Source organism: Pelodiscus sinensis, chromosome 1 (genome assembly GCF_049634645.1).
Source record: "Pelodiscus sinensis isolate JC-2024 chromosome 1, ASM4963464v1, whole genome shotgun sequence".
In the NCBI taxonomy this organism is placed as follows: domain Eukaryota; kingdom Metazoa; phylum Chordata; order Testudines; family Trionychidae; genus Pelodiscus; species Pelodiscus sinensis.
This window is the reverse complement of record NC_134711.1, coordinates 77,671,861-77,686,965: the sequence shown is the minus strand read 5'-3', so window position 1 is coordinate 77,686,965 and position 15,105 is coordinate 77,671,861. Positions and strand designations below refer to the sequence as shown.

At 36.9% G+C, this 15,105-nt stretch overlaps 1 protein-coding gene across 9 annotated transcripts in view; it reads left to right on the top strand.

The window, feature by feature from the left end:
* Positions 1-15,105, top strand: part of ATP2B1 (ATPase plasma membrane Ca2+ transporting 1) — a 119,872-nt gene extending 104,767 nt beyond the window's left edge. For 8 of the 9 annotated variants that reach the window (XM_075932887.1, XM_075932895.1, XM_075932893.1 and 5 more), the window contains 4 exons: positions 1,977-2,084; positions 5,322-5,504; positions 5,810-5,896; positions 11,885-15,105. In XM_075932887.1, the coding sequence (XP_075789002.1) occupies positions 1,977-2,084; positions 5,322-5,504; positions 5,810-5,896; positions 11,885-12,196 (690 nt within the window). In that variant the 3' untranslated portion in view covers positions 12,197-15,105. The remainder of the gene's footprint in view (positions 1-1,976; positions 2,085-5,321; positions 5,505-5,809; positions 5,897-11,884) is intronic. The other variant, XM_075932896.1, reaches the window with a different exon arrangement.

The following is a 15,105-nucleotide window of genomic DNA, read 5'->3' as shown; positions in this document are numbered from 1 at the left end:
CTTACTTTTTGTAAATGGTGTTCTTTGAGATGTTGCTCATGTCCATTCCAATACCCCCTATCTCTCCCATGTTGGAGTCATTTCCAGCAAGGAGGAACTAAGGAAGGGAACGGATGACAGGGTACTATGTACCTAGCCATACTGGCATCACTCTAGGGGTCTCCCATGCTGACCTACGGTATCCAACTAGAGAAAATCTTCCTGGCAGCTGTGAATGTCGCGCACACACTTAAATTGGAATGCACGTGAACAATGCATTTCAAAGAACACCAGTTATGAAAGGTAACGGTCTTGTATTGAAAAACATAATCTGATGAGGCGTATAAAATGGGGACTAAATGAACTATTACCACTTGAGAGAGAGCTTGGTATCATTGTGAATAGTTCTTCAAAAACATCCACTCTGTGAAGCAGCAGTCAAAGCAAACAGAATATTAGGAATAATTAAAGGTATAGAAAGTAAAACAGAAAATATCTTAATGTTCACATCTTGAATACTGCTTGCAGATTTGAACTGATCAGATGGCTTCTAATTTATTAACCAAAGTCTCTTTCCTTGTACATAAATGCCAACAATATATTTGGTAGGTTCTCATACAGTACAAGAATTTGAAAATAGTAACTCTTTAAGCAGAGCAGAGTGCTTAAAAGCAGTAAAATAGCTATCTTTATAACTGAATATCTCTGCCTCTCTTCCCCAACCAGAAAATAGGATTAGTACTGTCTCTCGCCCTTTTTTTGGGGGGGGGAGGGGGGTGTTGTCAAGGTGCAGAATGCTGTTTTTTAATATATGTATGTACAACGTCTCGCACACAGTGCTCCCCTTGGGGGATTACCTAATACAAAGGACAGACAAATCAAGAGTACAGGGTTAATTTTAAAGTAACAAGGTTTTTTAAAGCCTAAAATACAATATGAAGATTTAGAGAGAAAGATGCAGCATTTGGGATAACTTAAAACGATATACAAATTGAGTGCTACCAAGCTGTAATGTGCATACACTAGATACTAATTTTTAATTTTGATATATCTGTTTTGCTAAAGTCTCTCTGAATTTTGACAGTTAAAGCATACAGATGTGAATGCTTATAGCAGCAGCATATATTTGGCTGCTCTCACCAAACAATCCATGCATAATTACTACAATGAAGGGACTTGCCCACTGCTCGCTATGCTCACCAACCCCTTCCCCATCTCTGACTGCTTTCTCAGCCAGAGAGCATGATAATGCCCACCAGGAAAAACTTTTTTTATATTTATAAAGAGATTTATACTTGACCTTAATTTCTGGTTTATGATTTCAGAATTTCACTTTTGCTCATATTATAGTTCCTAATCCATTGTTCTTTGGTTTTTATACTTGCTGCTAAGCTTGAAATGGATGTGCAGAAATGCTGTTTGAAGTGTGCTGTGTAAATTACTATTTCTGACAATATTTAAAATAGGAAAATGCTGCTACCATGATGTCTAGTTCGTGGAGGGAAGTCCACTTCATAACAGTATTTTTTTTTTATACAAAGCAGAGTTGTAACCTTAGGTTAGGTGCTGCACATCTGTATTTTGTTTAACAGGGGAAAAAACAGTAATTGTAAACATCTTAGTTTCTCTAAAATCTACTGCCCTTCAGGCTGTTTTTCTAAAGGTGGGCATAAAGAAAAATATCTTAAATTTCTTCAGTTTAAAAAGATATAATGAACGGATTCAATTATCACTACAAGCAGGCCTGACTTGTGAAGTACAATGTAAGCATAGGGGGGAAACTTTTCTGTATCTGTGCTCAGGTACAAAATAAAGTTTTGAAGATGGTGTGGGAGAAGTAAAAGGGATCAAAATACTTGAGTGACAAACTAAAGCTAATATATTATGTAACCAGCTGGTTACATTTGAAGTACCAAGTAGCTAAAACTCACAGTACCTACTACTTACGTTCACTGACACCCTTCAATAACTATTACTTTCTCCAACGCTTTCCATAGGTAATTATTGTACAGTTTGGTGGGAAACCTTTCAGTTGTTCGAAGCTTACAGTAGAACAATGGCTATGGTCCGTTTTCCTGGGAATGGGAACGCTACTCTGGGGCCAGGTAAAGCAACTTTTTTGTGTGTACAAATTAACACATCACGAGTTACATAATTTGGGGGTTTTTTTGGGGGGGGGGGCACATGCCAGAATTGTGGTGGTGTCCAAAAGACTTTACGCATGTTTCAAAATTTTAAGGGGGGGGGGGGCTGTGCATGGGATTAGCAGATACCTGATTTTTTTTTTGCCAATGAGAATGTTTAGTGAAAATTAAAATTGATAGAGTATGGCTTCATTTTAATTCTTTACTTGAGCATTCTATTCAAGGTAGTATAGGTGTGCTAGTCACATTCCTGAGCAAGGGTTACCATTCACAAATAAAAAAAAATTATTTGAAATTTAAAGCTGATCCTAGTTTGCTCCTAAATAAAATGTTTAGGCTAATTTGGCTTATAAAGATGCCATGAATAATTGCTGTAGTGTCAGAAACCATAATTACTATTAAGAAAATGAAACTAGGAATTTCATCAGACTGGATTAGCTTATAGCCAGACTTTGCTTTTTTAAAAATTAAAAAAAGTATATCTCTTCCAGTAAAATACATTTTGAATCCCTTGTAGTTAAAAATATATTGAGTTATTTAAGAACAGTGATGAATTTCAACTGTGTATGATAAAATAAATAAAAATATTAAACAATCCTGTTGAATTTCCAAATACTTGGCTATCATGTTCACAATTCTACATAAGTTTAAAATGTTATAATTTAACTGATATGCATCAGAACTTAGAGGCAACTGGTATGTAAATGGAGGTCCATAATTACATACCAGTGGACCTTTCCCATTTTAAAATGGCCTTAGTTTCTATACAGTACAAAATCTCTCCAGGAAATTTGACCTCTAAGATTCTGTAAACTTGTATTCAATCTGTGTATCCTGGTAAGATGAAAGAATGAATTCATCCTGCTGGGATTTGAACCTTAGATTCCTGGTGGGGGGGTCTAGATGCCATCTAGTTTCTAAGTGCTCACGGAAACTTCAGCCTCTAACTCTCCTTATCCTGTAGTAAGTAATCCTCTTGGGGAAAAGTTAATCATCCTTGTACTTCCCAGGATTTCTGTTTGTTCCTTCCTCTCTAGTTGAAGGATCGGGGTGGTAAATTTGCTGCTTCAGAGTTGTATAGCAGCAGTGAAACTGACTAGACTTAGATTTTGCAGCAGCAGTTAAATTAAGTAACTATAAATGGTCCAGCCTGTCTACCATCATGATGAATGAAACTTCATATGAATAAAAAGATAACTTCAACAAACAGTGTGCACACTTCACATGAAATTTTGGCCATTATATTCTTTAAATCGGTGGGGGGAGGTAACAGGGCCTCCAGGCCAGTTGTGGCCACTGAATGACTATTTTAAGGCCCAAAATTATATTTGATTACAAATTTAAAATGTTCTCTGGATGTGCCTTGAAGCTTGAATCATAAAACCCTCCCCTTCCTTATGTCGGGATCCCACCTTTCTATCCCCAACCGCAAGGGTGCGCCATTTCAAATTTTGTTGGGGGAGGGTGACCTGTGCATGCTATGATGGGAAAAGGAAGAGTGAGAGAACTGGGGAGGGAGGGAAGGGGGCAAACGGAGGGCAGCAGCTTCAGCAGTGCTACTGAGCATGCTCAATACAAGCCAAGCCACACATTCGGAGTGACTAACCCCTTCTATCTTCACCCTTCTCTCCCCCCAGATATACCACCTCTTTCCAGGGGCTACTGAGACATTGGAAATTTTTTTTTTGGGGGGGGGGGGCAGATAATTTAGTAGTTAGCTCACAGGAGCAGTGTATTTAATTCTAACTCCTTAACTCTATAGAAAAAGTTAAAAGCATAAAATTACCTAAATGTAATTTTACAGTTGTCATAGTAAAAAGAGTCCAATAATAGTTAGAAAAATAGCTGCCAAATGATGGTGTTCATATAGTTTACTAGAACATTTGAAACAATTTGCCAGTAATATGTAGGAAGTTCTTCCTTGCAAGTGAGGTCCAGGAAGTTTAGATTACACTGTTAGAAAAAATATTTCAAGCCTTTCTTCATTACTGACTCTTTAGGGAGAGAGAGATAGTCCAGAAGTCCTGAGAGCATCTCTCAACTATGGGAGGGGAATGGAATTTAGTGGGCTACACCAAGGGGCAGATACATCTGGGCTCTATTTAAGCACATCAGAATGACCATACTGAGTCAGTCCAATGGGCAATTTAGCCCACTATCCTGACTTCCAACAATGATAAATGCTAGGTATGCTTCAGAAGGTGTGAACAGAAGAGGCAATCATCAAATTATCCATCCCCTGTTACTCATTCCCAGCTTCTGGCAAAGAGAAGCTAGGAACACCATCTCTGCATATTCTGGCTAGTGGCCACTGATGAACCTATCCTCCTTGAACTTACTTTATCCTCATTGCAGCCCTGTTATGGTTTGGACCTTTCCACCATTCCCTTGGCAAAGAATTAGCTGGACAGTGAGCATAACTAGGGCAAACCATTCTGGTCATTTTCTTTCCTGGCTTTTATATCTCATCTGCTGGCTCTACATCAGTGTTCAGAGAATACTTGGCAGGGATCTTATTCGTACCCTTTTGCAGAACCTGAACAATGGAAGAAGAGTAGAAAGGCATGGAGAATCTCTCAAAGTATTGATAGAAGGCCTTTGACTTCTGAAAAGCTTGCCACTTACCCTGAAGTGGTTGGCTCCCAGTACTTTTAAATGAAACCAAGTCTTGGATCCCAATACTAAAGGAAAAACTTCCTACATATTGCTGGCAGATTACTTATTCAGGTAGCTTACTAGCACATTTGAAACAACACAACTTGGCAGCTGTTTTATAACTTTATTATTTGACTCTTTTACTATAAATGACAACTGTAAAATTACATTTAGGCCATCTTATGCTTTTAACTTGTTCTATAGTGTTGGGGAAGAGCTTTAGAATTTCACTAGCCTGAGTTCAGCTGCACACCTTTGAAATGAGGTAGTAGGAGGATGATTTCTCAGACTTACTGTAGCTGTTACTTGGAGTATATTGAGCAATACTGAGTGAATAGGGTATCAGAACAATCGCTTTACACTGAAAGTTTTTTCCTAAAGCAGGAAGATTCATTTAATTTTAAAGTTATTTTGTGGAATATTATAGGTTGAAGGAAACTGGCAAATATTTGTATGTTCCATGATTAAACTACATTTTAAAACCTAGACCTTGTTACCCTATTTCTTTCTGCAAATTCTCTACATCTTTTCCTTCGTCTCTAGCTGATCTCAACAATTCCAACCAGCCGTTTGAAATTCCTTAAAGAAGCTGGGCATGGAACACAGAAGGAGGAGATTCCTGAAGAAGAGTTAGCAGAAGATGTGGAAGAGATTGATCATGCTGAAAGAGAATTGCGTCGTGGTCAGATCTTGTGGTTTAGGGGCCTGAACAGGATACAAACTCAGGTATGGTCTTGGAAAAGGTAGGAGGAAACAGTGGTGGTCAAGGGTTTTAATTAAATCTTCCCCTCTATCCTAATAAAATGACAATTTTATACTGTGTGACTGAGATTTTTCTCAAGATGGGGGTATGGATGGCTCTGTAATCCCTCAAGATCCTTCTTCAGCTCTAAATGCAACTCTTGCCTGCGTATCCCTCTATAAAAAGTGCCTTTTTTCTTTACTTATGTGTTATAGATGGGATGGTCCTTTCTCTTGTTTTCTCTCTCTCTCTTGCTGAGCAAGCTGTCACAATCTCTGATTCCTTGCAGATGGATGTAGTGAATGCTTTCCAGAGTGGAAGTACCATTCAGGGGGCTCTAAGGCGACAACCTTCCATCGCCAGCCAGCATCATGATGTAACAAATATTTCTACCCCTACACATGTAGTGTTTTCCTCTACTACTGCTTCTACTACTGTGGGGTGTGAGTGTGTGTTCCTAAAAGTGCATGAAATTAACATTTCCTAATTCACACACCTAACGTTTCTCATTTTCTCCTTAGTGTTTAAATTCATCGTTCAGGCTTTCCATAAAGCTTTCTTTCCACAAAGTGGAGTCCTCAAGATTTTTTTCTTAGAGGGCTAGAAAACAGGTGGAACAGTTGCAACAAAAGACTTAAACATGAAAGCTGTGAGCCTGTATGTACTGTGCCTTCATTCATTCATGTTCAGAGGGACTTTTACAAATTGAAAGGAAAACTGTTGTAAATTTTCGAGTATATGCCTCTGCTGACTTATTTTATAAAAATTGTTCATAGTTTATTCTATGCAGCATATAATATTAAACTGGTCCAACAAAAGTAGGTAATAGAAATTTGAAAATAAACCATAATCTAAAATAACACAGTTAAAAATATAAAATATATGTACACTTTTCAACACTTTCTCTGGCAAAATATGCAGATTCACATTATTTAAATTTTAAATTTACAAAGTTTAAAACATAGACAAGATAAATGAAAAGGAAAAAAGCTCTAAAAGCTTGCTTCATACAGTAATGCTTCATAGACCGAATCTTGCTTTTTGTTGGACTTGTTCTTAACCAGATGGTAAGATTTTTTTTTTATTTTTTTTTTTAACATCAGGTGCAGGTTGATAAAATAGGCTTCTTCCAAATAGCTAAAATAATAGTAAATTTAACTATACAAAAAATTACAAGCATTCAGCCATTCAATGAGGAGCATTGATTGGTAAGAACATTAAGGTGTTGGACTAGTAAAACACTTATTTCATTCAAACTGGATAACTTTCTTTCTAGGTTCATTTGGCACAGTACATAAACCTTGATGCAAGTGATGTTTTATCAGTTACTTAACTGTAGTCTTTACATTGTTTTCTAAACTAAGTGGCATTTGAGTTTTTCAACCTCTGTGTTAAGAAGTATAATAGTTCTTTCTAAAACCAATATTTAGCTTCAATTGAGATTGAGGATGTAATATATGAAACAAAGTGTAAGTTTTCATTACATTTAGTATATTCATTCCATAACAAGTGTCTTATTTAAATAAATGTAAAAATTAGTTTCCATCCTATTATACAAGTATCAAACATTTTAAGCAAGATTTTTATCTACTAACATTCTCATAGTTGGTTGACTGACTGACAAATACGAGTTTTCAGGCTACTTAAGAACTTTCATGTTGCTGGGTTAAGTAAAATGTGCAGAGACATTTAAAGCTTGCAGGAGTTTTCTTATTTAAAAAGTACAGTCCTCTGGGCTCTGTTTCAGATTCAGATTTCCTGAATGTGCTTGAGCAGGTCACTTGATTCTCTGCCTGTTTTTCCATTCTGTAAAATGAAGATCCTTCCCTACCTCTTAGGCTTAATGTTGCAAGGCTTGATTCATTTATGTTTGTAAAGTACTTGGAATCTGTATTTTGGCACTTTTCATTTAAAAAGTATGTTCTGTTTGTGGGAATAAGATTGTTCAGTACAGCACTAGATTTTAAAATGGTTTCTTTGCATATACGGGAAGTAACTTTTAGGTTATATTTGACCTGTTAGAGCCTTAGGCAAGTGGTAGTACAGAATCACATGACCCTCAGGTGAGCAGCAGGAAGCATTTTGCTCTCCTGGCGTGAAGAAAGGATGAATTTGCAACACTACTTTAGGGAGTGCATCATACTTCCCCCTGTTCTGGCACCCGGCTTTGAAAGCCAGTATCTCAAGGTAGAGAGAGCCATGCCTCCTCCCTGGCGATTATGGATCAAACTGGTAAAAACTAGTAAAGAACAGTTATCAGACACCTAGGGTATGTCTACACTGCAACTCTATTTAGAAATAACTAATGCTATTCCGAAATAACTTAGTCTGCGTCTACGCAGCAGGCAGTTATTTCAAAATACTGTCAAGCTGGAGGACTTATTCCTCATACAATGAGGGTTACAGGAATTGGAGTAAGAAGGGAAGTCAGAGGAAGAGTACTTTATTTCTAAATAAGTGCTGTGTAGACGTTCCCTATTTCAAAATAAGCTATTTTGAAATAAGCTACGCAATTGACACAGCTCAATTAGCGTAGCTTACTTTGAGTTAAGCCCTGCAATGTAGACCCCTAGACAAATAAAGTGTTAGTCATTATGGCTTTTGCAAAGAGATCTTGCCTCATCAATTCATATGAAGTCTGCTGCAGTTTTCAACAAGCATGTGAACATGGAGTAATCCAGTGGATATAATGGACTTGAGCTTTCAGACTTTGGCAGGGTCCCTTACCAAAGGCTCATAAGTAATCGTGAGCTGAAAGGGAAGGTCCCCTCATGGATCATAATTTGGTGTAAAGACAGGATACAAAAGTAGGTATAATGGTGAGTTTTAAGTCTTCCAATGATCTGTACTGGGAACAGTGCAGTTCAATATACTCATGAACGATCTGGAAACAGGTAAATAGTGAGGTGTCAAAATTTGCAGATAATACTAAATTATTTAAGCTTGCTCCAAAGCATACTGAAGAATTACAAAGAAATTTCACAAAACTGGGTGATTGGGCAACAAAATGACAGATGAAATCCAATGTTGATAGATAAAGTAATGTGCATGGAAAAAATATAATCCCAACAATGCAGATAAAAGGGTGGGATTTAAATTGTTACCACTCAAAGATCTTAGACTCATGGATAGTTCTCTGAAAATATCTTCTCAATATGCAGCAGCAGTCAAAAAGTTAATGTTAGGAATCAATAAGAAAGGGATAGATATCAAAACAGTAAATATCGAATGCCACTAGGTAAGTCCATTGAATATATGCATCTGGAATTTGGATGATGTTCTGGTTGCCCCACCTCAAAAAGGATATTAGATTTGGGAAAATAGAGGGCAACAAATTATTATGAGTATGGAAAAGCTTTTATAGAGGAGACAGTTCTCTGTCTCTTTAAGAAGAGACAACTGAGGATCTAAAATTGTAACCGGTGTGGAGAAAGAATGAGGAGTTATTTACAATGAACACATTTCAAAGGGATAACTGAGGTGCCACAGGATTACTTGTTTTTGCTGAAACCAAACAAAGGAATAACATATACTTCAGCATAAGCGCTTTTGTTGGCTGGAACTTAATTCCATCCCATGAAAACTTACATCAAAATAAATTTGTTAGTCTTCAGGGTGCCACAGGACTTGCCATTTTTAATAATTAACAAGAACCAGGAGTGTGATAACAATTAACGGGTAGCAGGCTGAAAATAAACATAAGCACTACTTCACATAATGCACAGTCTGTGTGGAACTCTCAGGGGATGTTGTGAAGACCAGAAATAAAACTGGGTCCTGGATGAGGGATTTTTCTGGACTGGTAAGGTCAGTTCTGGCTTCCCTGCTGCTGACTCCCCTGCTTGGCGCCCCAGCATTCCCCAGAGCCCTGCTGAGCTGTTTGCTGGCTTGCACACCCCTCCTCCTGAAGCCCAGCTAAGCCATGCATCATCCTCCCCTGCATAGTACTGTGCTCCCGACCTGTTGCAGCACACTGGAACACTCTGATCCTAGAACATCCGTTCCTTCTAGACCGTGGATGTTGCCAGACCAGAGAGTTCTGGTTTACAGAGGTGCAACCTGTATAAAGATTTGTCACTTTTGAGAGTAACGAAGATGCTGATGCAATTCTGAATTGTACAGTCATCCCTGGATTTTTGAAGTCTTTTGTAGCAATATGAAATGATTTACCACACACCAGTATTCAAAATGGAGGATCTCAAACTTTTTCATATGGGCCACAACATAGTGCTGTCCTGGAAACTTATCTCTCCTCCCCCATAAGATACTGTAACCTCTTTATAGCAACTATGGCATTATTTACGTTTAAAAACCCTAAAACTACTTTTCAATGTGTTTTATCAACCGGAAATGAGGGTGAGTTAGTACCATGTGACCAGCAAGTGCTCCTTGAACTATTGGAGATTTGTACGCCAACTGTTGGTCTTGATCAGAGGTTCTCAAACTGTGAAGTAAGAAGTACTGTTAAAGAGAACTGGTTCTACTTTCAGATTTCATTAACTGTATTACTCTTAACTCTTCAGTTACTTAAAACTGAATGTACTATTCACTCAGCTCAGATGGCTGGTCTAATTTAATGCATTGATGCATAGTATGTTTACCAAAAAAAAAAACCCCAAAACAAAAACCTTTGAGCTACTTGGGCCACAGGACTCTTAATTTTGAATTTCCTTTTAAAATTTGATGCATTCTTAATGTGGCTGAAATGTGTGTAGCAGATAAGCAAAAATGAAGCTGTATTGAAGCCTAACTTGTCTAGGTCTAATTGGTAAAAGTTTTCTGCTGAATGAGTGCAGAGGTTGCTTATGCAACATGCTGTGGATTGGTTTGTGCTGATGAAATTTCTGGATTTTTCCCCCTTTATGGGTCAATCCAGAAAAGCTTTAACAAAGCTTTTGGGAGCTGCAGCAAATTCTTCCCTTAATATGTTGCACCTGAGAGAGGTGCACGATGGTTGCCAATTCATTTTTTTCTATGTTGAACTTATTGGAGTCCTTTCTTCTGCAGAGCTATAATTGACTCTTCTTCTCCCGTAAGATTGTGTTTTCTTTTCCACCTTAATAGGACCACATCACAGCTTAAAATTCATGTTGGTTCATAAATTCTGTGGTATCTTACAACCATAGCATATCTTCATGTGAGGTGCCCTTACATGTCCCAAACACTTCATTTTAAGTCAGCTGTTAGGAACAAAGTCTTTATCTGGTGAAACTAGTGTAAGGACCTCAACCCTTTAACTGGGTAACACTAAGACTTTTCTGTTTATATACACACACACACAAACTTTATTGATGGAAGCATTTGAAGCTCTAGAAATCTTTCGATGCAGTAGTGCCAAAATGTACTTGTGTGTATCTCTGCACCAAAAAGCAAAGAACTGACCTCTTAACTGAAGGCAGACATGGGTCATATGTATATATTGAAAAATTGTTGTAATTATCTAGTAACAGCTTACTTGTTGGTTGGTTGCTTTGTAGATTTGTCATCTGAAATGCGCACTTGTGTATATAAAGGTGATTACTTAAATCTTACAATACTGGTGTTCATACTGAAATGTGCAGCCAATTCCAGTGCTTACATCTTAGAATTTTTTGAGACCGTATATGGAAAATGTTAATATCTGCCACTTAGATTGTGTGAACACATTTAATGCTTAACTTTTTCACCTTTTGAAAGGCATCGGGAAAGTTTAGTTTTGTACATAAAGGAAAACAATTGCAAAATGTAACTTACTACGACTTAACAAATCGGGGCATGAAACATATTACTTACTATGGAAAAATGTATTTTGTTGTTGTAAATAGGTATATACTCGAATATTTACAGCTGTTGTAGAAGTATCTTTTTGCATGAGCCCTGCTAGTAAATGTCCAATCATTGTGACATTTGGCGAACACTTGCTTGGCTTTTTCATAGTCAGTGACATCCTAATTCCTAGCATGAGAAATAGTACCCTGTGTGCCCCAACTCTTTTTTTAGTCCTTTCCCTTTGGTGTTGAATAAAACATTCCTTAGTAAAACTTGTTGAATTTGTAAATAAGTACATTGAATACATATTGACTTCATGTTTTGAAAACATTTAGCCCATGTCAAGCAGTGAAATAATTCTAGCACTACTTTGAATTTTTAGACATTTCAGTTTTTTACAGTACACTTCTACAATTTTTATTCCAACTGTAGTTTGGCAGTGCTCTACTGAAATGCTCTTCATTTTTTACAGTTTATTGCAAGTTCCACCACATTACATATAAATTCGATTCACTCATGTTTAGCTGTTTGTGGATTCAGATTCATAAGAACCATATTCACTACTAGTAAATCTGCAGCATACTAACAGATTTTTGTATTTCTTTCATGTTTACAGATCCGAGTGGTGAATGCATTTCGTAGTTCCTTATATGAAGGATTAGAAAAACCTGAGACACGAAGTTCGATTCACAATTTTATGACACATCCTGAGTTTAGAATAGAAGATTCTGAGCCTCATATTCCACTTATTGATGATACTGATGCTGAAGATGATGCTCCAACAAAACGCAACTCTACTCCTCCCCCTTCTCCCAACAAAAATAACAATGCGGTTGACAGTGGAATTCACCTTACAACAGACATGAACAAGTCTGCTACCTCTTCATCCCCAGGGAGCCCACTACATAGTTTGGAAACATCACTCTGATTGTAAGCTGAATGTTACACACTAGCTGCATTGTAAAGAAACAAATTGAAACTGGGTCTTTTCACACAATTGTGACGGACAAGATAGTAGTCTTGTCCTGGACTTCAACAGAAGACACTTGTACGAATGTAGATTTATTTTTTTAAAAGCTTTCTGCCAGACTTGAGGGTGCTTCTTGAGGGTGGGGGTAATAATGAACTCTGACAGATAAACAGTAACTCAGCGTAAGTGACCTGCGGATCATCAGTTGTACTTAATGGTCCTGAACAGTGTATTGGAACTTCAGTTTATCTTGATCCTTTTGAGGGGAGGGCTGGTAAGGGCAAAGAAGCCCTGGATCATTGAGTTTATACTTTAATTTCTGCTGTTGGCTGTTAATAATTTGGATTATTTATGTTAAATGATACAGATCTGTTTACAAGGTTTGTAGATACTTTTTTGTTCCTGTTCATAGATGGGAAGCTTCCTTATAAATGATGCAGAGAAAAGAGATTAGTCCTTCAAATACTGCTGTATTTTCAGGAAAAGGGTGTTTCTATTGAAACTGTACTAAATTTTGCCTGCAATTTACTTTGTTAAATATTGTAGATAAATTGCTAATACTAATAGCCAAATAGATAACACTAATGCTTTGTAAAAACCTGAGCAGTGGTGTTCTAATGAAGTTATGGCCTCTGTCCTAATTAGTTTCTTAAATACATTTACTACTTAATGGTTTTGAAACAACTGTTTAATTTTTAAAAATTTTGAGAAACTTACTGACTAACTTTTGCTCAGAATTTAGTAGAGGATTGTTTAAATGCAGGACATCAATATGTGATGGAACTTGCTTGAAATACTTTTGTTATCTCAGGCAAAATGGATTAAATCAAAATACATCATAACCTTAGTCCTTTCTGTTTTTGTCTAAACATGTTAGCGTAGTGCTGTCTTGGTGAATTGTGAGTGGAACTGTTGATTCCTCCTCCCTCCCTCCCCCCTCAAAAAAAAATCTATAGAATCCTTCATACAGCATGAGGGCTGTTGGCATTTTGAAAGGTTGTTGGTAGGTAGCATACTTGTTTTCCTTTTTTTTAATTTTTTATTTTGTAAACATAAATCTGCCCTTTTATTAAAATATGCAGCAATGGTTTTTTACAGATTTCTCAGCTTCACTGGAAACATTGAAAAAGTATACTTTTTATTACTACTACATTTAAACTACAATTTAAAATTTGAAATTTAAACTACAATTTCAAGATGGTAACAGCCCCATTAAAAAACACTTTTATAAATCAGATGTTGGTGACTGCCCTGCAGAATGGATGTGAGTTAAGGCACCCAACAAATTCCTCAAGTCAAAGGAATACTGATTGATTGTGGCTGAAATTATCTCAGGGTGAAAAGACTTAATGTGAGTAGTAAATAATGTATTGTCTTTCATTTTTGACTTACTGTATAAAAATCCAAATAAAATCAGGTTAGTTCATGTGGGGTCAGCTGACAAGTGTTCACATGTTCTTAGTGAAGCAATAGTTTTTGGCACCAAAATATGACCTCCTAACAATTGGGTGAATAAAAGTCACATTATCTCCATCAATTGGACAGCTGCTCTGTGAAACATACCCCCAACCCAGAATCCCATTCTTCCATAGCTTTCTTCTTCTGCATGTCACTTTTTTCACCTTGACTTGTATCATGGTTTGTTTTTAGCCAGTGGAACAAATTCAGAGTGAGAATCCTGGTGGTGATTTAGTTCAGATAAGTAGTCCAGATTTAGACCTGGTTGACTGGGGGAGACTGCCTACATCTTTAAAGATTAGTGTTTTACTTTCTGGGCTATGGCAGCAGGTGCCATCAGGGTTCACACTATTTCACAACTGATTAGTTGTAGATTAGGGATCCTGCTGTATGTCTGAACCTTAAAGGTAGACGCTAGTTGCCCACATGGTAGAAAAGTGCATAAAGTATTGAAGGAATCATGGTAGTAATGAATGGACAAAGGAAAACTCATGGTTAGAAAGGCATTTAAAATTAGAATGAGAAGACTGCTCTGAGTTTTTGGGAAAACAATGAAAATATGCTTAAGATTGAAAAGAATCTGTGGGGGCAATCATCCTGGGGTTTCAAGCACTGTATCCCACTGTCAGCCACTCTTTAAACCTTCAGCGTTTTTTTTTCTGTTATGCCCATAGACTTGGAAAGAACAAGGCTTCCTTTGGCACAGGATGTTTGTACTTGATGCTTTTATGACAACTTCTCCCAAAGCTTCTTAGAATACTAAATAACTGGAAAAATGTAAAGTAGGAACTAGGCTGAGTTCTGACTTCAAATAGGCTCAGACATTTCTCTTACCTAGTTCAGAACAATTGCCTCAATAAATGATGGCTTTAAAATGGAAGGAAGCTGTTTGAGTCTTTTCTTAAAACTAACTGCCCTGTGCAGTTGACATTTGCATGTTAATTTTTACCTCAATTAAATTTTTCTCTTTCTGTACAAACAGTGGTCATGATTCCATTATATCTTTAAAAAAATCTGAATTATACATTTGTGTTTCCCGCCAAATGCTTAAATGTTTAAGCTTTGTGCACAAATGATTCCGTCTGATCCTGTTGACATGAAGTACATTGACTTTGACTCATAGCAAGTGTAAGTGAAACCTGAAATTAGGAATATTTGTTTAAAAAGGGAAATGCTTTCTTGTTGTGATCTCAACAACCATGACATGTTATTAAGCTTATAAAAATAATTATCACTTTTAGCTGCTGAGCCCTTTATTACCTTTCTGGTTGTAAGGTTTACTTGTCTTGCTCATTGTAACTCAAATAAATAAATGTGCTGTTCATCTCCAGTTTGAATGGGGACTGATTTGAATGTCATAAAGTACAATTTAAGATTGAAGAAATGGATAATAAATGCTTCTACTGTAA